At 44.4% G+C, this 23,246-nt stretch overlaps 1 protein-coding gene across 7 annotated transcripts in view; it reads right to left on the bottom strand.

Annotated features, from left to right (window-relative positions):
- ZKSCAN1 (zinc finger with KRAB and SCAN domains 1) overlaps window positions 1–23,246 on the bottom strand; it is a 38,293-nt gene that overhangs the window by 1,550 nt on the left and 13,497 nt on the right. For 2 of the 7 annotated variants that reach the window (XM_019930617.2, XM_033839149.2), the window contains one exon: window positions 15,912–23,002. In XM_019930617.2, coding sequence (XP_019786176.1) covers window positions 22,116–23,002 — 887 coding nt within the window. In that variant the 3' untranslated portion in view covers window positions 15,912–22,115. The other 5 variants (XM_019930620.3, XM_004318864.4, XM_019930622.3 and 2 more) reach the window with 5 other exon arrangements.

The following is a 23,246-nucleotide window of genomic DNA, read 5'->3' as shown; positions in this document are numbered from 1 at the left end:
CAGGTAGAAAGAAACAAGAAAGAAAGACTGTGGAAGGGTCAAAGTTGATAAAGGAAAATAAAAAGGATAATTAAGGAAGAAGAGGCTAGTGGCAAACTCACAAAATCCTTATTCTCACAAAAGCTGAATATAAAAGCAATAAAAGAGAACGTTTGGTCCACTTATAATCATTCTAGTCCCAGATCCTTACTAATTTGAATGACAGTACTTAACTCCCATGAGGGTTTAATTCTCATCATTTCACCTACATTGGCTATGTCTTATCATTCTCTTAGTTATAAAGTAACTGTCAAAATCAGACTGAAGCAGTTTAGCTTTTTTAGAGCACTTCACGAGGCAGTCACACCTCTTAAAAGTCCACCTAGGGCTTCCCTGGTGGCGCAGTGGTTGAGAGTCCGCCTGCCGATGCAGGCGACACGGGTTCGTGCCCCGGTCTGGGAAGATCCCACATGCCACGGAGCGGCTGGGCCCGTGAGCCATGGCCGCTGAGGCTGTGCGTCCGGAGCCTGTGCTCAGCAACGGGAGAGGCCACAACAGTGAGAGGCCCGTGTACCGCAAAAAAAAAAAAAAAAAATCCACCTAACCATCCACATACACAGAAAAGGGGAGTAAGAGAAATTCACACTGAAAAATGGGCTCCCTTTGAGAACTGTCATCCCTCCGCAAGTCCAGAAGCCTCAGTCAACAAGGTACTTTCCTCTAAGCCACTTTCTCCTCGTCCCTGTCTCTCTCTCCACCCACCATCTATTTCCCTCCTCTGCTACCAGCTGCTTCTAGGCTCACCCCCTCCTCACTGTCCACTGCTGACTGAAGCAGCAGCTAAAATCCCTTTCAGTCCCTATGATGAGCAGTCACTTGGCTACACGTACAGATCTCCCTTCAAGTTGCCATGAACTATGTGTGGGAAGTAAATAACTTAAGAAAAGTTAAACATTTTAAATAGCTTAATGAGGCATAAGTTGAAAAAGAAATTACCAGGACCATTTCTGCATAATCCCGAACTGATCACAGCAGGTTCACTAAGTCATTAACAAATGAACCAGCACCACCTCTTACTGATTCATTCAAGCTGTCCTCGCTTCCATGAACAGTCCCCTTACTAAACTCACTTCAACTCTCCCTTTACGAGCGTGTCATCTGTTCCCACGCCAGGACTGACTGAGACACACCTGAGGGAGGAAAGGAACTCATTCTGCCTTGTCAGCCAGACCAGTTGAGTCAGCCTAGGGGGGCCACCTCACAACCAGGAATTAGGACGAGTGTTTCTTCAACCACAAAGGCCCGGGCACCGAGTGGGGGCCTGACAGATGGTCCTACCTTGAACCTTTCTCAGCTCTGGAGTGAAGTCCTCCTCTTCACCAGTCTCTTGGATGTAGAGGGGCCCCCAAGACTCGTATTTGTAACTGGTCTCCACAGACCGTGGCTGCGGGCTGCTCAGGGATTCCTCCACTGTTCCTGAGGATGCCATCTTCTCCCACCACTGTTTCTGTTCACTGGGAGGCGGGGAGGCCTAGAGACAATTAGGAATGGCTGGGTCTGTGCACAGCTCACTTTAAGAACCAGAACAAAAGAAAACCTCAGGACAGCTATGTAGAACCTCTAGGAAAGAGAAAAGCATCCATCCCATTCAACTCCCAAGGGTAATTCCCTAATTCCATATAGGACAGCAGAAGAAAAATAGGAGGAAACATGGTCTAACTCAGCGGAAGGTCCATTCAGTTATTCTCAGTGTGTGAACAAACCCGCTCCTGCCTGGACTGCTACGCTTCCGACCTCACAGAGTAAAAGGTCTCCCCAGCCTACCTGCTGTGCTGGCTCATCCAGCTCTCGCTCCAGATCTTCCAGGAGAGTGACGGCCTCTTCAGCGCTCTCCGGGCAGTGCTCCTGCACCCAGGCCTGGAGCTCCTGGGGCAGGATGGTCAGGAACTGCTCCAGCACCAGCAGCTCCAGGATCTGCTCCTTGGTGTGAATCTCAGGCCGCAGCCACTCACAGCAGAGCACCCGGAGCTGGCTGAGGGCCTCCCGAGGGCCAGGGGTGTCATGGTACCCAAACTGCCTGAAGCGCTGGCGGAATGTCTCCAAGCTGGGAAGGCGCTTCCCTTTCTCCTCCTCCTCGACCTTCACAATCACAGGCCCCTGCTCTTGTGGAGTTCTAGGGCCCAGAACTGTGGCCATGCCCAGTACCTTGGTCATCATATAGGTACTCCAGAAACAGTGTCACTAAAATGGGGCTCTGTGTAGCAGGAGTACTGGTTCCTTTGGGTTTCTGGTTCTTTAGGGCTACACGTTAAACCTATGAAAATATGGTTACCATAAAATTACCAAAAGAAAAAGTATGTATGCTTTTTGGTCTTTATAGCCACACCTTTAGCACAGGAAATTGTGGAAATTATGGCCATCGTAAAACTACCATATAACAATGACTGTCAAATATCTTTCTGGAGTCAGCTCAGGATATCCTATTTTGATTTGACTTTGCCTCCACTCTCTGAAAAAGTGCACTGTGGCTCAACCCCGCTCCTGCATATATGTCTGAAGAAAACGAAAACACTAATTCAAAAATATACATGCACCCCAATGTTCATAGCAGCATTATTTACAATTACCAAAATATGAAAGCAATCTAAGTGTCCATCAACAGATAAACAGATAAAGAAGATGTGGGGTGTGTACGTGTACACACACACACACACACAAAATGGTATACTAGTCAGCCATAAAAAAGAGTGAAATTTTGCCATCTGCGACAACATGGATGGACTTGGAGGATATTACGTTTAGTGAAAAGTCAGAAAGAGAAAGACAAATACTGTATATTGTCACTTATATGCAAAACCTAAAAAAAAAAAACTAGTGAATATAATAAAAAAGAAACAGACTCACAGATACAGAGAACAAACCAGTGGTTACCAGTGGGGTGAGAGAATGGGGGAGGGGCGATATAGGGCTGGAAATTAAGAGGTACAATCCACTATGTATAAAAGAAATAAGCTACACGGATATACTGTACAGCAGAGGGAATATAGCCAATATTTTATAATAACTATAAGTGGAGTATAATCTTTAAAAATTGTGAATCACTATGTTGTACACTTGTAACTTATATAATATTGCACATCAACTATACCTCGATTTGGGAAAAAAAAAAAAAAGCACTGTGGTGTAAGCTTAAAACTAAATTTAAATTAACTTTGCTCCAAAAATTGTTTCAGAATCTTACAATTCCTGAGATCTCAACAGACCATCTACTGGCCAAATGAAGTCTGTCTAAACCTACAACTTTTAGCTTCAGCATTAAAAATTTACTAGTCAAATGACAGGCTAGTTAGCATAACCAGGAATCATGTTAGAAGCCTGGAATTAATTAGCATATTTTTAAATGATTGAGCATAGTTAGTGATATAATTTGAGCTTCACTTGACCCATTTTAAGCAGGGCATACTCTTGTTTTAAAATGCCATTTATGTTTAGCTTTCACAGAAAGACCAGTGGAATGACAAGAGATTAGACTAAAAGTAACCTACGTTCTTTCAGAGGTATTTCTTTTGATGAGACACATACTGCTGAGAGGAAACTGAAGGGAAAAATTAAACCACAATAGACAATACAAAAGATGTTTAAGAGTATTTTTTCTTTTAAATTTTAAATATTATATATATCTGTCAGCTGATACATTAGAATACTGAAAACATCTATAGTAAATATAATTACTTCCATTTTCTTCATATACCAAAAAAGTGAAATCCACTCACTCAACATTTGCTGAATACCTGCCATGGGCTCGATGCTAGGACTGCAGGGATGCCTAAAACAGATACACGCCTACTCACACAGCTTTCAAGTTGTGGGGGAGATGGAAAAGAAGTGAGTAAACAGACAACAGAATCAGTCTATCATTCTTGGCATTCATTAAATATAGTACTCTGAGAGAAAACTACGTAAGTTAATTAATCTTACACACTTGTGACTGGCCTTCCTGATGAGCATGTTTTCAAACTCTAAGCAGCACCTTTCCTGTCACATAGGTGTTCCCATACTGAATTTGAATAATCTAGACCAAGAAAACTCCAGCAGTCTCAAGAAAGAGCCAAACACGTAAAAAATCTATGTGGGTGTTCATTACATGAAATTATATTGATAACAATGGTAGAGAACATAAAAAGGATGTATAAATGGCTTATAAAAGCTGCAGACGAGGGAACAGGAGTTGCAGATAATCTAAAGCTAAGGCATTTAAAAAGTTGAGTATGCTAATTTCTAACATGCGTGTCAATCTCCATGGATCTGGCTTGAGAGCACTTGAAATATCGTCTTGCACACACACTCATAATATACACACAATCACAATGAAGGAAAAAGATAAAAACACAAACAGTGATATTTCTGGGTTACAGAATTACGAATGATTTCAATTTTTTAAAGTCTTTTTTTTATTTCCTACATTTTCTATAATGGGTATTATTACTTTTGTAGCCAGAAAATCATAAAATCTCCAAAGGAATCATAAGCAGTTTTTAATAAATAAAATAGATTTTACTTCTAATGCCCAAATTCCATGCCCTTCAAAAAAAGAAACCCAGAAAAACAAACAAGCAGCAATTCCAGCCCATGCAGGACCTTCCAAAAAAGGTACATTTATGTTACAGCTTTTATATCAGATGCTTAGTTTCACACATTTAGTAAATATGTATTAAAAACATGTATTTTATATGACTCTTCCCCTTTATTTTTGTAATCAATTTTGGTAATTAAAAAAATATAGGAAGTGGGGTTCTAGGAATAAAACCTCAATACGTAACCTTGCTTTTACGAGAAAGTCAATAATTATCAGCTGCTAATTAGTTCAGAACTCTTGGGATGCTAGCTGGGACTCCCCTCTACTGTACCCAAATTCTGAAGCATCCTATGAGGTGCCAACAGGTATTCCAACACAGTGGACCAGCATCAGCACTGAACACTCGTTTATGCTATCCTCTGCACCCAGTACACTACTGAAAGCTCCCAAGTTCAGAATTACTTGAAAACTGAGCGGGGGGTGGGGGGGTGGGAAGCACTGTCATCTAGTCTCTTAAAATAAAGGCATTAGCACCAAAGGCTAAAATAACCTAAATATAGATGTAGTAGCGCTGGGAGCATTCCTTAGAAATCCTTTCAAGTGGACCTCCTAAGTGTTGGAATAACTTTGTAACATAACTGGTTACAAAATTTCCCACTCTCTTCATAGGAGGGCACCCCAAGAACAGGAAAGACTGCTCAGCTTCTGGGACCCAGCCTGGGAAACTCTGCAAGACACTAGGAGTTATAACCCAGCACAGGAGGCATTAAACAGTGAGTGTCCTGTATCATGTTCACATGGGATCTGTTCCCAGAAGTTGGCGAGTTCAAACTCACAGATGCCACTATATCACACAATCGCCTTTGCAAAACACATACACAGTCATAATTAAAGAAGAAAGTTTCCCTAGATGTTGCTGCTGGGCAACTGGCTGGGCTGGCTCAATAGCTCAGTGGTTTATTCTAGCACACCAGTTTTGCAGTGCCCACAATTCAAATTCATGCCTCAGCAAGGCCACAGACAAGTGGAGGGCTGGGTGCTTGAAGCCTTCTTCCTAACTGTACTCACTCTCTTTGGAGAGTTCATCCAGTCACGTGGCTTTAAGTACCATCTATATACTCAACAGCCGCCAATTTATCTGCAGCCTGGACCTCTCTTCTGAACTCCAGACTCACATAACAAACTACCCACTTGACGTTGCCACCAGCATGTCCAGTGGCATCTCAAGTTTAACACGCCTGAAACTGTACTTCCCATCTTTCACCCAAAGCTGCTCATCTTAGTTAATGGCAACTCCACCATTTTTTCCGGACCAAAAAAACCTGGGGACCCAATTCCTCCTTCACAGAATGCACACAACTCATGAGTAAATCTCTACAACTAAGAGATTCAGAGTTCGCTACCTCCAGCACTTGTGTCCCACCAGTCCATCATCTGTTGCCTGTTAAATACAACTCAGATCACATCATTCCTCTGCTCACACCTTTCAAGGCTTTGTGTGTCATACAGATTAAAAGCCAAAATCATCACAAGGCCAACAAGGTCTCAAAGATTTCAGCCCCTGTTGCCTCTCAGATCTCCTTGTCTCTTGTCTGCCTCTAGCAAAGCCAGTATTGGTCATGACCACACTGGTCATGTAGAGTTTGTCTAAAGGTTCATTTAGGGATGCCCTCAAGGTCTTAGCTTTCGAATTTTTAATAAGGTGCTTATAAAATAAAAAAGCATGTGAATAGAAAACAGAGGCTTCATTACTCACACTGTCTTCATCCACAGTGAACTATTTTAAGCTCGCTAGAATGTTTAGCACGAGAGGCCCATCAAGGAAAAGTTCACGGTCTACTACAAGCAGAGGCCTTTGTTCTGTTCCGAGGTTTTTTCCCCCTCTTTTATGCCGATTTCCCAAAGCTTATATGCCCTTATCAAAGTGCCCCAAATCCATTCTAGAACAAGATGAGGCATAAATAAACCAAATTATTACAGTCTAACAATTTAACACGACTTACCAATTAATGCTAGAATGCTTCTGACATACTCATTCTGTACCCGAAAACTCCTACGCAGGCAAACTTGATAATTCATGAGGCACAGATTTCTACTGCTGGACAGTTCTAATTGTTACAGGTTTTCTTTAAACTGCGCCAAATTCTGCATCACTTTTTATCTTCTTTCTTCACTGATCCTAGTTTGGTCCTAGACCAAAACTTACTTTCTCCGTTGTAGGCTTCCAATACCTGAAAGCAGTTCTCTTTTCTTCACAGTTCTTTCAATTGCTCCTTATATAAGAAGTTTCCAAGTACCTCACTCACCAGATCACCTTTCTCTTGACAAACTATTTATAAATAAATGGTCCTCTAAAAATGTGTTTCCAAACTGGAGCAGATCCCTGTTACGTGCTTTCTAACCTGAACAAAGCCCTCCCTATTCCCTCCCTTGGAACAGATACTACCCAGGACTTCTGAGGCCCAGTTTCTCACACGAGGTCCCCAACCCCCTCGGGCGAATTCTTATCAATTAGCCTTTAATTCGGACCGCCTACCGAGAGGCAGGGAAAAAGAGAAAGCAGCCCCGCTCAGACTGACGGGCCGTTCGGCTCAGGGAGCGCAGAGAAAAACTGCTCTGGAACACGAAAGAAACCAACTTTCACCTTTTTAAACCCCTGGGGGTGTGCGCGGTGTGGGGGCGGGGGGAATGCTTTCAAGGGAGCAAACGCCTCCGCCGTCTGGGGCTGGGCAGGGACTGGGGGCTCCTCCCACCACCCTCCCAGGACCGGTCTGGGGAGTCCCCACAGGCCACAGCTGCCTAACCCACCCGTATCTCCCCGCACCCTTCGGCGGACACTCCCGCTTCCGCCCGCCACGCGAACCGGGGACCGGGAGGCTTACCGTGAGTAAAATCCACTTGGGCCGCTGGAACACCTCGACGCGCACCGCCGCCGACGCAGCCGGAAGTGCGTCATAGCCCCGCCCACGGAGAGCTGTGCGGGGCCGCAGAGGCCCCTCTAGGAAGTTGGGAGGTCTTTTTTGGCATCTCGGTGTCTCGGGTACTCGGGAGGCTGAGGAGCGAAAGTGACTAGTGGAGGCGGCCTCGCAACGTGAACAGGCGGGGACCTCTTTCCCAACGCCCCGGGCCAAGGGGAGGCGTGGGCTCGGCGCGGCGGCCTTGGTCCTCCTCGTGGACTTCAGAGGCCGGTTCCCCTGTGACCCTCAGGCCGGTCACCGCGTGAGAACTCGGTCCCCATTTATGGACAGAGCCCCACGCTTAGCCCACGAAGCCCGAGATTCAGTTATCACACTCAGATGCCCGGCGGCATCCACCTGAAGTAGCTGTGCCCTTGGGGCTTTGCGGGTTCGAAACTTCCTGGGCAGAAGTCTCTGAGGCCGCCTTCCAGAAGCTCCTGATGCTGCAGGACTTTGTACAGAGGTCCTTGCCTACCTTTTCCCCCGCCGCTGTTGCTCAACTGCAGGTTACGGGACTGTAGATTCTCAATGTTTTCGATCTCAGCCCCACCCCATCTGGCCCTCACTGAGTTTGCTTTTGGCTGGTCCCTCAAAAGGCACACATGTTGAGGGACAGCAACGTGCCTGCGCAGGGAATACCGTGTCTGAATGCACCATAAATTTGTAGAGATGAGACGTTTTTCCCTGATGTTTTCTATGATCATTTAAATTAAAAAACAAAATTCAAAGACATACAAAAGATCAACAGTGAATCCCCTATGTACCAACTGACCAGTTTCAACAGTTATCACACAGTCAGTCTTGTTTCGTTCATTCCCCCACGCACTGGTCAGACGTCTAAGATGGGCCCCTTCTGGGTGGCAAACGTTAAGAGGAGTGTTCAAAACCCAGTGATCATCCAGAAATGATGAAATCATCAGGAGGTGTGAGCCCTGAACACCATGCCATTCCACCTAGGAGAATCTGGAGAATTTTTCTTACCTTAGGTAGGAGAGGACAAGGGGAGAATGAGAGACAAAGCAGTCTTAGTTTTCAAATTTGTGAAGTGTCATCACTTGAAAATGAAGTTTGTCTTCTGGGGCCCAGAGGACAGAACTAAGAGCAATGAATGGAAATGAAAGAAAAGTTCAATACAAGGAAGGACTTTCTAAGAGAGTTGCTCAAAAACGGCCACTTCCTGCATCATCTTGTGCTGCTTTGAAGTGGGAGAGCCCTGGGAATGGGGAGGACAGGAGTTTTGCAGAGTGAATTTTGGGGCTGGATGACCTACAGCTTGCCCCAGACTCCTGTTAGTTTTTCCCTTCACCTCCAGCCCCAATGGCATTCATTCACCATTACCACTCCCTCCACACACCTCCTCTGAGTACTTACTGTGGGCCGGTACTGTGTTAAGCACTTGGTTTCAATTCTTTATTGCCGCATAAAAAACTACCCCAAAACTTAGTGCCTTAAACACAACAATTATCCTGACTTCTTCTAACTCAGAGGCAGTAAGGGGCTTAAAAATATAGACTCTGAAGAAAGAGCCAAGTTTGGATCTTGACTTTCCCACATGTCACTTGTATGACACTGGAGAAGTTACTTACTTTCCTGAGCCCATGTTTCCTGATCTATAAAACAGAGATTTTAATATTTCACAGGGGTAAGTATTCTCAGGATTATGTTTCAAAGGATTGATAAATTGAAGATAAATGTGTGTAGCAGATTGTTTCTAAAAAATAGTCACAACTCCCATCCCACATGCTCTTTTGCAATGTGGCCAAGAGCTAGATAGAACAGAGTCACTCAGGCTGAGGGGGAAACCAGAAACCTCAGAAACCTGCATAGTTCTATGAGCCACACGTTTCATTGTTGTTTTTGTTGTTGTTTGTTTTTTTGGCCGCACTGTGAGGCTTGCAGGATTGAACCCGTGCCCTCTACAGTGAAAGCTCGGAGTCCTAACCACTGGACCACCCAGGAATTTCTGAGCCACACATGTATTGATGCCTTGGCAGCGCTCTGTCCAACCTCTTAGACAAAAGGATCTTTGCCGAGTCATGCAACCAGTAAGTTGTGATGTTGAGGCTTAAGGGAAATCCTTCCCGTTCCAAGCCCATTGTTGTTTCTACAGCAAAGGGCCTAGAGTTGCAAAATACTGATGGCAAGAGAGACCTTAGGGAAAAACTGGTTAAGTTCTTGTTTTCAGATGAAGAAACCCACCTGTGCCTGAAGAGGTCAGCTCCGAGGAACACTAGTGAGCTAATTAGTAGCAGAGCTGAGAGTAGAATCCAGATGCTCTAATTCAATCCTGTGTCCTTACTATATCTCAGCAGATTAAAAAGATCAATATGGTCCCATCCAAATCAGACTGTGGTCAAATAAGTTAACTTACATGATCCATTATCATCTATTGATATAACCATGGCCATATGACAAAACCACAAGAGAGCAGACGAAGGAAAAGTTAGCCGTTGTGGCTGGTGGCTCTGCATTTCTTCTTCAGAACAGTTTAGACTTACAAGAACCTCATACTCTTCCAATGAATTCATTCAGCAAACACTAACCAAGAACCTACAGTGTGTCAGCCATTGGGTTCAGGCACAAGGAGAAAATGAAAAATGAAAAATACACGTAGCTCTTGGCAGATATGTAAACAAATAACTATGGACATGGTCCATAATAATACACGGTCCATGATAATACAGACGAGACCAATAAATGGTGACTAAGTGACGTGTCATCTTGGGGATGCACAATGTGATGTCTCCTAACATGCAAAGCTCTGTGGCAGGGAGTTTATTAGAGGACAGTTCCCGCCTTTTGGAGAATTCTACTTGCTAAAAGTTCTTTCGATTAAAGGAAACATCTAGGGAAATTCCCTGGTGGTGCAGTGGTTAAGAATCCGCCTGCCAATGCAGGGGACACGGGTTCAAGCCTTGGTCCGGGGGGATCCCACATGCCGCGGAGCAACTAAGCCCGTGCACCACAACCACTGAGCCCGCGAGCCACACCTACTGAAGCCCTCGCGCCTAGAGCCCGCGCTCCGCAACAAGAGAAGCTACTGCAATGAGAAGCCCGCGCACCACAACAAAGGGTAGCCCTGGCTTGCCGCAACTAGAGAAGGCCCACACGCAGCAATGAAGACCCAACGCAGCCAAAAATAAATAAAATAAATAAATTAAAACAAACAAACAAAAAGCAAACATCTGCTTTCTTGTAATTTCAACTCATTGATCCTAGTCTTTTTTTTTTGGCTGCACCACAAGTCTTGTGGAATCTTAGGTTCCCAACCAGGGATTAAGCCCAGGCCCTCGGCAGTGAAAGCGCGGAGTCTTAACCACTGGACCGCCAAGGAAGTCCCACATTGATCCTAGTCTTGATTGATCATTTTCTCTCACAAAATGCATGTAGTTGTTCTTGTCAGCCCTTCAAAATATTTGGAAACTACCATGTGTGACTGTCCCAAAAACCACCTACAACAGTTCTATGATCTTGTCTGAAAGTTGCTTCTGAATCTTGGAATGTGAGGTGTATAATGACCCTCTGAGAGTCCACGGTTCCTCATTTAAATGACCTCCATACTCTCCCACTTAACTTTCTCTGCATTACTCGGTTTTCTTTTGTCTTTTTTTTTTTAACTGGAGTATAATTGCTTTACAATGTTGTGTTAGTTTCTGCTGTACAACGAAGTCTTTTGTCTTGAAAGATTATTTGGTTTGAAAAAGAAAAAGACCCCGCTTTGTAGCAGAGGTCTGGAAAGGGAAAAGCTACGCTAGTTACTGCAGGTCTGGGCTTCCTCCCTCCTCTTCCAGCAGGGTGGTCATGGTTCTCTCTAAAAAGGTTGCTTTTTCTGGATCTTCCTCGCTCAGTCTCGCCATCACTTACTTTTGCTGCCATCACTATGCTTGGCCAGCAGAGGGTGATCAAACCTTCGTTTCTTTTAGAATAAGGCAAGCTCCTTACCCATCACAGCTCTGAAAACTTCCCTCTTTTCTTCCCAGAGGGAGTCCACCTGTACAGCCTGTTGGGAAGCTGCAAAGACATTCATTCAGCTAAAGAAAATGAAAAGAGAATAAAGGTGATGTAGTTAGACAACCCCATATCTTAGAGCTGGAGCGCTGTTGCTAATGTGCCTTGGAGGACTTGAAGACGCAGCTTAATTATCTGGAAAATGGGCATAATAATAACCTGCTCTGAGAACTTTAAAGCATTTGGATCACATGAGAGTGAACTAGCTTTGTAATTACCTGTACCAATAGTAAGGACATTTTCATCTTCAAAACTCTTGGCTACCATACTATTTCTGATCTCCGTTTTAATGTCAGTGCACTGCCCTTCCCCACCGCCCTGTCCTAGGATGTGGCTCTGCCCATCACAGGTCCTTTTTTGTTGCTGTTGTCCTACCTGCTCTGGAGAGGGCCACTTGCCTTCTTAACAAGAGACAGTAAAGTTTCCCGCCAAAGCTTTTGCAAGAGCAGGTTGCCGGCTTGTTCCCCGTTGTTGGTGGAAGAACCCAGAAAAAAATTGCATAATCTCTGAGTAGAAGGAGATCACCAAGGGCATCTGGCCCAGCCCTCCCCCTTGCAAAATCCCTTCCTGCCCAGGACCCCTGGGTGTCATACCTGACCTGATTCGATGCAGACACCTGCTCTGGCTGGCTCTGCAATGACGTTCCTTCTCCCAGCGTCTTCCACTAGGGCCATTCCTTCTGGGTGTGCACCTTGGGCCCTGCAGAACCCTGGGGCCACCAGTCATCTTCTTATCAGGAGTTGTACGGTTATCACAACTCACTAGCACAAGGAAGGCAAGTGTCTTGAGGAAGGGGTGCCTTTTTCTAATTTGTCCAAAGTCCTGGTAACAGCTGGGAAGAGCTGGCTTTACTTATCTGCCTTACTCACTGCTGGACCTCTTTCTTTTTTATTATTCCTGACACCCAGCACATGGCCTGACAATAATGTTTGTTGAAAGGGATTTAGATTGATTTCTTGGAGGCATGCAGGACAAACTGAATGCCTCTTCTACATGACAGGCCTTTAGATACTTGAGGGCAGAGACCAAGTTCTCATACGTTTTCTCCTCACCAAGCAAAACGCTTTATTGCACATCTGAGGTGGTTTTGGTTTTACCATCCTGCGGTTGGTCTGTCTCTCTTTTAAAATGTGGAGTCCAGACCCAAATGCAGGGCGCACGATGACAGATGATCCAGATGGGGGGAGTCGTGCTAGCACGTGTGTGTTCAAGCATCTGGAGTGGAGGCCATGCCAAAGACACCTGAGACTTGGAGGCAGTGGTGGTGACTACTGGTGAAGGGATGTGCATAGTTTGGGACAAGAAAGGCCTCTTAAACCTGTGCAGTAATGCCCATGACTCCAGAGGAAATACCATTCCCCGGAGGATTTGGAATTGCAAGAGCTGAAGAAGGATTGGGGCAGGGGAAAGAATTGAGTAGGGATTAGTGCAGTTTGAGAGACTCAGAGGCCATGTGAAATTCTGTCCATAACATCGGGGACTGTCACGGGTCCCAAATTTTCACAAAGACCTGATTTCAAGGTAATGTCTTTTAGGGACTCATGGGATGGAGGACACTGCCAACATGTTTCACTTAAAGAAGGGAGACCTTTGTGAGGGGTAAATTAATATTCAGGAAAGAGTGAGAGGACCATGGAGGAAATAATAGCTAGTATATCTGGAACACATAGGTCAGGCACTGCTGTAGCTGCCTTACATGTAACGGCTCATTTAATGCTTACAACGCTATGTCCATTTTGCTGATGAGGAAACTAAGACACAGCACGTAAGTGGTAGATGAAGGATTTGATCCTGGGCACACTGGCTCCAGTGCCTGCGTGTGTAAACACTATGCTAGGCTGCTCCATAAACGTAGTTGTGGGATCACAGAGGTGGCGTATGCAGGTGGGAGAATAACTGAGCTCAGAAAGGACATGAAGTAGTGGAAAGAACCTGATTGTTGGAGTCAGACACACCTCGCTTTAAATCCAGCTCTGCCACTCATGCATGGGATCAGCTGCTTCACGTTACGGGCCTCAGTGTCCACATCTGTATAATGGGGCAACTGTCTCTACAGAGTTGATGTACGGATTAGGGAAACCTCATGGTTGTTATTATTCAGGACCTGGTGAAGGAGGAAGAGAGAGAGGAGTTGATGGGCAGTGCAATGCAAACAACTCACAAGGTTTCAAGGAAATGTCAAGTGCTCTAGAAAAGTAAGGGAGAATGAAGACGAGAGAAAGGGCTCTGTCAAGAACACTGGTGACCCCTAATGGTGCCATCTAAGAGGCTGGGATGAGAGCCGAGTTACAAGGGAATTCCTTGGTGGTGCAGTGGTTAGGACTCCATGCTTCCACTGCAGGGGGCAGATCCCTGGGGAACTAAGATCTTGCATGCTGTACAACGTGGCCAAAAAATAAAAACACACAAAAAAAAGAATGTTAAAAAAAAAAGAACTGAGTTACAGGGGCTTTAAGAGGGAGGATATCAGCAGTGAAGAGAGGAAAACAGCAGTTCTGGTTCACGTGGCAGAGGAATTTGGTAGCTAAAAGGAAGGGTCAAAGTCAAACCAAAGATTTGAAAAATTTGCTTTTGCTCCTTAAAGCTACAAGTTTGTGCTTATTTAAATGGAGAACAGGTACCGAGGGGTGAGGAGGAGGCTGGAGGCGCTCGAGAGCAAGGCCACATCCCTCGGAGGCAGCAGGGGAGGAGCTCCAGGGAGCAGGGAGGACCAGACAGCGAGGCATCGAGATGGCCTGAGGCCCCTGGGAGAGCATAACAAGGGGGGTCTGCTGAGAAAGGGTGAGGTGAGGCCATGGTGGGCCTGGGAGCTTGGGGAGCAGGGAACACCCGGACAGCGGCCCCAAGACTATGGCAGAGAGGAGGGTAGGCTAGCAGGGGCGAGGGTCATGGAGGGGCCATGTCTGCAGATTTTCCCCGGGCAGCTTTCTGTAACTAAGGCACAGGAATGGAGGGAGGAGGAAGCTACCAGGGTTTGAACTGGACACAGTGAAAGGCTGAGATGCTCTTGGAAGGTAACCTTGACCCTTACGACTCCTGGGGCTCTTGTCTACACTGGGGACGCTGGAGTCTCTGGTCCTCTCCACACCCAGCCGTTAATAAACTCAGGACCAGAATCTCTCACAGGGCCCGTTGTCCACAGCAGTGACCAAGTTCAATAATGCACTGGACTTCTTCCAGCTTCTGTCTACCCTGCTGTTCTCTGAAATCATCTCCTAAAATAAATCAACTGCACACGAGCCCTGACCTCAGGTTCTGCTCTCAGGGAAACTAGGCTAAGATTGTTGGACAGTATAGGGTTTAGTACTACTGAATTAAGATTTGGTTGTGATACCTAAGTAAAAATACATTGCTTTTTCACACGTGCCACTTTTACTTTTTAAAAAATTTGTTTATCTCACCATAGCCCTGGAAAGCAAGTGAGGCAAGGGTTAGTATTCCTTTAGGATAAGGAAACTGAAGAGCAGAGGAAAACAGAACACTTTGCACTTCTCTCTAGTTTCTAAATAGGGTGGAAAAAAATCAATTATTTAAATGAGACAAAGTGAAAAAAATCACATTTTGTTTCAGTAAGTTATGCAAAAACAAGGTTATTAGGTTAGAGTTCATAGTTTGAAGGTCTAAAATATCAACTTTACATATTGCTCCTACTATTAGCATGTTCAATTTTTTAAGTCTCATAAAGTGGTCAAAGGTATGTTTTTGTTATTGGAGTATAGTTGATTTACAATGTTGTTAGTTTCTGCTGTACAGCAAAGCGAATCAGTTATACATATATCAACTTTTTTTTAGCTTCCTTCCCCATACAGGTCATTGTGTTCCCTGTGCTATATGGTAGGTACTTATCAGTTATCTGTTTTATATATAGTAGTGTGTATATGTCAATCCCAGTCTCCAAAGGTTATTTTAATTATTCCATCCTATGAAAAAATTGTTTTGGGGGAGCATTAAAAAGCAACTTTAGGGCTTCCCTGGTGGCGCAGTGGTTGGGAGTCCGCCTGCCGATGCAGGGGACGCGGGTTCGTGCCCCAGTCCAGGAAGATCCCACATGCCGCGGCGCGGCTGGCCCCGTGAGCCACGGCCGCTGAGCCTGCGCGTCCAGGTGAGCCATGGCCGCTGAGGCTGCGCGTCCAGAGCCTGTGCTCCACAACGGGAGAGGCCACAACAGTGAGAGGCCCACGTACCTCAAAAAAAAAAAAAAGCAACTTTATTCCATGGTTTTTCATTGTTGCCAAGAAGCTACCTAAGCGCTTGTGAAATTACCTACAACATGTCATTTGGGTGAGGATTGTGTCAGTTCTAGTTTTTAACTTTGAAATTATACTTTTTTCTTTACCCAAAACACGCATTTTATGCAACCAAGGGCAACAAAAAACAAACATCACAACTACTGCCACCTAGAGATGATAATTTATTGTTTTACCATGATCCTGAAGAGAAACAACATAAAGAGAATATTTATTACAAATCCCCACAATTTCCTTCCCCCACCTCACTACTCTAAAATTTGTCAGACACCATCGGCCTCCTAAAATGGACCATTGACTATAAATGCATTACCAATTTATTTTGCTGCCATTTCTCATGACTGAAACTTTAGTGCTCAATCAAATGACTATTTTCAGTGGAGTTTCCTAGCTTTAAAAAAAACCCTCACTTTTCCTCTAAAATTCCATTATTTACTGAAAGAAGCCGTTTTAGAAATGTTAATGAGGATTTTAAATGAACAAATTCAATTTAAAAATCATTCACTGAACATCTACCAAGCATCTGGACGCTTCAAAGACCAGGGAACTGAAAAGGCCAGGTTTAACAGCAATAACTTAATTCTGCGGATATACAAAGACAAGTCAGTTTCTGTCTAATTTATTCTAAACTAAGAAACTAGGAAGTGACAAAACAGGAAAGGTTTGTTTTACCCAGTCTAGATAATAAACAAGACAATGCCTGAGTTAGCTCTCTATATAGATTTAGGGTTATCGTGTTGACCTGGGTGTAATAACCTCTATTTAACTAAAAGTTAATAAAAATATTTATGTTCATGTTAAAATAATTGCTGATTTTGCTTGCATATCCCGCCCCTTGCCCCTAAACTCATAGATTTTTAGAAAAAGATTTTCCTGTGTCGTCACAAACCTGCTTCCCCCTGCCCAGCCCTCTCACATAAGAACCCCTGCAACCAGCAGAAGCACCTCTAAATCTAATACGCTTTGTCCTCGCTCGGCGGACTAAAACCTTACTCTGTCAAGTGGCTGAAGTGGGGGTAGGGGGATGAGGAAGGCAGGCGAGCACTGGCCCCCAGCACACGCCCAGCAGTCTCTCTTCTCTCCCTCCACAGGGCTCCCTCACCACTCTTCTGCAGCTGGGAGTCTGGCCCCTACAACCCTCCCCCCGCATTCTCCTTCCTAGCAAACCTGACCTTGTCGGGAGACTAAACAATAGCGACTCGGGCAGCTGCCCGGTCCCTTCCCTGGACCAGAGGAACTTGAAACCTGCATCTGAAACTGGAATGAAATCCCAGTTTCAGCATCACCTTTCAATCCCTCACAGAACTTACTCTTTGTATCTTAATGCACTCAGCCTGGCTGCTTAATGAGTCCTTGCTGAAGGGAGAAAATTTAATTTTAAGACCAATTAACTTTGCTGATTACTATGTAATTTGAAGTGAGTCATGATTCTTTAGTAAATGGAGGTGAGAATCTCAACGATTAAAAGAAAAACAAAACAAAAAACCTGTTAAAATAACAGCAGACCATTGTTCAGAAGTCAACCTAATGCCCACTCTTTACCTTCCACTGTTTTAGGATAAGAGAAAAACATGAGGTTTGTGGTATCCACTGTTAAACAGAACCAGACAATATGAAACTAAGTTCTCATGTTAAGACATTCTGTATTATGAGATGTCCAAAACAGTTCCCAAACTTTTGTTTGACCTGCAGAATTGGAGATGGCTTACCTCCCTATAACTTCAAGTTTGTTTTACAAAGCTCTGAAAAGTAAAACAGATAATTTCATTTTTAGATATAATAAAAAATTAATTTGAATAGCAAAATAAGTAACTACTTTTCAATGTACAGTAGTGTGTCCATTCTAAAAATGAAACCTAAATGTTAGGGAAACTTTTCAAATAATACTTTTTATTATATTCTCCAGTAGTAGTTGAAATAAAAATCTACTCTAACTTCTAGGAAAAGATCTATTTATACCACTTAATTTCCTTTTCTCTGATTCTACGTTTCACTTTGCAATCTGCAGACCTTCATGTGGTTTCCCAGCTGGGGAACCATAGCCCCCTCATCAGTATTTGAGAAGCTGCGCAGAGTGGGACCCACAAACACATGGCTCCGCTGGTAAGTACTGCTGTCACTGTGTGACTACGTTTTAATACTGTTACTCCAATTCACACGATGACTCTTCCGTGAGGATGGTAGGATGAACCTGGTTAGCTAGCTTTAGATGAGGACGTCGAGACCCTGCAATAAAAGGTGATCAACTCTAGGATAAAAATTAGAAAAAAGTTCTTTCCTAGCTATGAATCGTCACAAGCCCCTCTCCTAATAATCACAGGCCAGGGGAAGTGAGTGGGAGCAAGGAGGGTACACAGGAGACAGCTGAGACAGGAATATTGCAAAATGCTTCTCGAGCCTTCCTGCAATCCCAGGGACTGGATGCCTGTGTGTCTGTTTTTCCAGGGAAGAGCCCATCCTGGTGTTTTCCTATCCCAAGTTTTCTATACACAGAAATTTAAGAGTTAGTGGAGGAAACAGGACTACGCTTCACACCATTGGGTCAAGGTAAGTGGCCCCACTGGCCCTCCCAGGACATGCCCTCTTCTTGATTGACGGGGGCAGACCTTCTTTCTCCCCCGACAAGCTCAGAGAACCCATTCTCCTTGCTTGAAATGGTGATCTGGCAGCTAAGCGGTCAACTTCCTGGTCAACTTCAGGAAGCTGCCGATGTTTCTAGAACTGTTCCATTTTACTGCCCTAGTCGCCTGTCTCTCCTAGCAATTTCACTCATCTCCTAAGCTCTTGACTTGATAAGCACCAAACTATGAAGGTTTTTTTCTCGTTTTCCCCTTCCTCAGTTCTGTGAACTGACTTTTTGTCTATGACCACATCAACTTCTTCACTACTCCAAAACTTTGCTCTTTTGGAGTGATGTGTTCTGTCAAATAGATTAAAATAAAAATACATTATCTGTTTACAGGGAATATACAGAATAACAACAGGGGCTGGAGGTACAAAACACAGACACTGACATTATGGTCATACAAAATATATAGAAGTACCCAACATTAACAATTTTTGTCAGAAGTTGTACATTTTGCTATTTCTTTAGCATTTCCCCACATTTTTTTTCTTCTTCTGTGGATCCCCTGGAGTTAAGATTGAGCTTCCTCTGCAGTGTTTCTGAAATTCAATACATGATTGGAACATACTGACGGAATTCATTTTCTGTCCAAAGCAATGAGTGCTACACATGAAAGTTTTCCTCACATATAATATTAATAATGTTTATTTACAGTGTGAGCTTTCTGATGCTAAGGGCTGAGATGTGATTAAAGGCTTTGCCATATTTATCACATTCAAGAGGTTCCTTCCTGGGATGACTTCTCCGATGCCAGGTAAGACAGAATTGTCTTAGGTATCAAACGTGTCAACCTCTCTGTACATATTTAGCACAGTTTCACTTTTATGCCTTTAATAAAATACTAAGTGCCTTTCATATCAAGATGCCTCATACGTCTGTAGTCTTAGGCTTTAGCCTTGCCTGCCAGGATGAAGTAGAAACAAATGCCCCACAACTTTAAGACTTTTACTTCTCTTCCTGGCAAGGTTAAGGTATATTTTTAAAAACCCCTCAAAAACTTCCACTGGGTCAACTAGCATGCTAACAGTTAACTAGAGTACTTAAACTGTTAACGTACTTCAGCCAGTCGAGAACTTTCAAATGACTATCCTGAGCACTAATTTAGATGTCGTAAGCCTTTTGGGCCATGACTCTATTACACTTTGCACTGAAGAGCTGATAAATGAATGCAATGCAGATGGTTTTAATAAACAGTGGTAGCCGGTTTTCTTCAGAAAACTTGTCTTCAAATAGCTGCTTCAAGGAGTCCATCTGTTGAAGATCTGGAGCAACGCCCATGGCCATCCCACAGTCAGTACGATGTTCCAGGAAATGGGAATTAAATGTGGGGCACAGGTTATAGTTAACTTCCATTAAAAAGAAATGATGGCTGAATCATGTCCGCATAAAAAAGCCAATGTGGGTGGACTTGACCAGTGTTCTTTCCCTCTTCACAACAGTCGGTGCTTCGATCGGTGTCTGGAGTTAAGCACCTCACTGCTTTCAGTTGCTTCCTGGCAGCAAAAGTCTTTGCTCAAAAGCATCAGCAGTTTTCTATGCGACCACCACTATGTCTCACTCTTTGAAGAAAATTCCTAAAAGCATTTCTTCTACCTTCCCTTACTATAAAAAGCTATTTAGGTGTGCTCTTCTGGAGTATCTCTCCTGTTTTTCTTAAATTGGATGGACAGAATACTCTGGTCACCAGCTGACTTCCTTAAAGTTCCCCCAGGCAACACTGATGCAACTGCTTAGGAGCTACTGGGAGGCTGGAAGTTGCTCCAAGTTATAGAGAGAGGCCAGAGAAAAAGTGCTGTTTGGCCCGGAGCTGAGGCCACAGCTGCCCCCACCTCCATGGTTCCCCGTGAAGTGACACTGTCTCACAGGCTTGGGTTGCTGGCTAGCAAACCAGTGACGAGTGACAGTTTTAGTTCTTGACGGAAAACCTCAAACTCTATGTGAGGGGTCTCCCATTATGGGGCTAGTCTTCAGGTGTGTTCTTAGTCTGTTTCTAAGTCCCTGCAGGGCTGTCTACAATCATTTGCACGCTCTCACGAGCAGTTATCTCTACCCAAGGCCCTGATGACTTCCTATGTGACCCACGCTGCTTGGGTCTCTTGTGTGTGCACCTGAAAATGGTCTGTCGCTGGCTTCCACGCAGAAGCTAATGCATCATTCTGCATAGATGATGGGAAAGATCGAAGTTTCATAACCTCACCTCAGTCTCTAGTGATGAGAAACACAAAAGACATTGTGCGGTATGACTACAATACGACAAGCCACATCTCAGCACGTTGGTGAGCTTCTCAGAGCAACGGACATTTAGTAATTGCCAGCTAACGATCTCAAATGTCTTTTAGAAGTTTCTGGAAGGTGTGGGGAAAAAAGTGCTCCCTCCAATGTTCCTTTTTCTGAAAAGCAACAGAAATCACATCTTTTGAACTTTAAAGTTACAAATGATTCAGAAAGTGCCCAAATCATCACGTTGTTCAGCAGCTGACTGAAGAAATTCTGGTTAAGATCTTTGCCATCTTTGCTTTAGTAAGTGTTCACATTGTTAAGATGACGGATGACAACAAAGTCGTTTGACATTTCATGGCATTTACTCTCTGATCCGTGTCTAGATAGTCTATGCTGGCAGCTGACCAGCACCCTTCGTTTATATTTAGGACAAAAATAGCATGCGACCCTAGAGCTTTAGCCACGCCTCGGGCTCACAAGCTGGGCCACGCTACCGTATTTCAGGTACTCGTGACTCACAGGCCTTGTCATGAATGTACAAATCCTGCTAGAAGTCAGGCCTAATGAGCACTTCTCATGTGGTCAGCACTGTGTCCAGGGCTGTCGGGGATATAAATATATCCCCCGACAAGAGAAGCATCTCTTTTGGGGAGTGATGAAAACTTTCACACACGGAACAACAAAAGATTCAAAGACAGTATGCAATCAAGTGCTAACCTGTGGAGAAACACAGTTAGGAGTACGATAGTGCTTTAGGGAATTCGGGGATTTCGCGAAGGGAGAGAAGTGTTTTGAATCACGGTTGCCATTTCAGTAAGATTTATCTCAGTCATGAGGAGGGAACCATCTACATCTGCAGCCGTCCTTTGGAACTGTAGACTGGTGCGCATGCCCTCTCTTTCAGGAAGAGATAGAAATCTTTGGTTTGATACTGACAGCGCAGTCCTCGATTTCTATAGCTTTGGTAGGCTACCAGCGACTGTACAGAACTTACCGTATATATACAACTAGTTTTGAGCAGCATGTGCTGATGTAGTTTTTGTTCAAACTGTCCCTCTTTTTTGAGAAATAAGGTTCAGCAAGACGTTGGCCAAGTAGGGCGTGTTTGCGGCAAGCAGGTTTTGAACCTCAGTGTCATTTTCACAGAGCCGATCTTAGTCTTTCAATTATGTACTGTGGCTGCGGAGAGTTCAAGAGCGCCTTAAAGGTCTCCTCATTACTGAAAAGCTTGACATTTTCCTGTGTGTGTGCTTCTATCCTGTGTGGAAATAGCATGTGGATTATCCATCCCTATGACTAGCATTTTCCTGCAGGGGCTGTGGAAGAATTACATGCCCACAGACTAGGCAAAGGCAGAACACTGCTGATGTACCTGTAAGGATCCATAAGTGTGATTTTTTTTTTTAACCTGCTGAGGCTTTTTTTCCCCCCTCCATGGGCACACATCTCTGAAATAATTTTAGAAACGAAAAGGGGAAATGGCTTATTGACAAATTCTCGCTTTACACACAGCTTTTCAGGAATGCTCCGAAAGCATCGAGGGAGGCAGGGCTGTACTCAGAGGCTCGCTCTCTGGTGTGGATTCTGTGATGCAGAGTGAGGGTCGAGCTCCGGGTGAAGGCCTTGCCGCACTTCGTGCACTTATAGGGCTTTTCTCGGGTGTGAATTCTCCGATGCAAAATAAGGTATGAGTTTCGGTTGAAAGCTTTTCCACATTCACTACATTCATACGGCTTTTCCCCCGTGTGGATTCTCTGATGCTTAGTGAGGTCTGAGCTCTGGCTGAAGGCCTTCCCACACTCATTACATTCGTAGGGTTTCTCCCCAGAGTGGATCCGCTGATGCAGAATGAGATTTGAACTGTGACTGAAGGCTTTGCCACACTCGTTACATTCATGAGGCTTCTCTCCTGTGTGGATTCGCTGATGCAGGACAAGGTTTGAGTTAAGACTGAAGGCTTTCCCACACTCACTACATTCATAGGGCTTTTCTCCAGTGTGGATTATTTTATGGCGAATAAGGCTTGAACTCCTTGTGAAGCATTTACCACATTCATCACATCTGTGGGACTTCGCTCCTGTCGGAACTTCTTCAGGGGTGTTGAAGTTTGAGCTCAGACTGAAACTTCTCCCCAGTCCTTTACCCTTTTCCCTTGGACCTCGCTCTCCTGTGCTGGGGTTTTTTTTTTCCTTGACTGTAGCTGGCCCTGGATCTCTCTTTTCTTTTCCAGTTTTCTCCTCAGGGTTTCTCTGCTGCCTTTCTACTACTCTGCCCTGCTGGTCACGTTTTTCTCCAAAATCTTTCTGGAATTTTCCTGTGGTCTCCCCATGTGATGCTGAGTCTTCTGCAATTTCAGCCTTTGAGGTGGACTCCTCATTCTTTTCACAACCTGACACAATAAATAAAAAATACAAATAGCATCTTTTTCTTTTGAATATGTGGGTTACTCAAGTGACACTGTTTTCCAGGAAGCTTCTACCTGCCTGCAAAATGACCTCACAATATTAACTGGGGATAAAATAGTAGGAAAAAAAGGGAAAAAACCTAGGGACAACAGGGAGTAGAACTGGGAAATGAGAGGGCAGGCGAAGTGTGGAAAGGACAATGGAGGGAGCATGCAGAGAGGCCGGGAG

This window comes from Tursiops truncatus, chromosome 15 (genome assembly GCF_011762595.2).
Source record: "Tursiops truncatus isolate mTurTru1 chromosome 15, mTurTru1.mat.Y, whole genome shotgun sequence".
NCBI lineage: Eukaryota > Metazoa > Chordata > Mammalia > Artiodactyla > Delphinidae > Tursiops > Tursiops truncatus.
The sequence above is the reverse complement of the archived record's forward strand: the minus strand, read 5'-3'. Positions and strand labels throughout refer to the sequence as shown.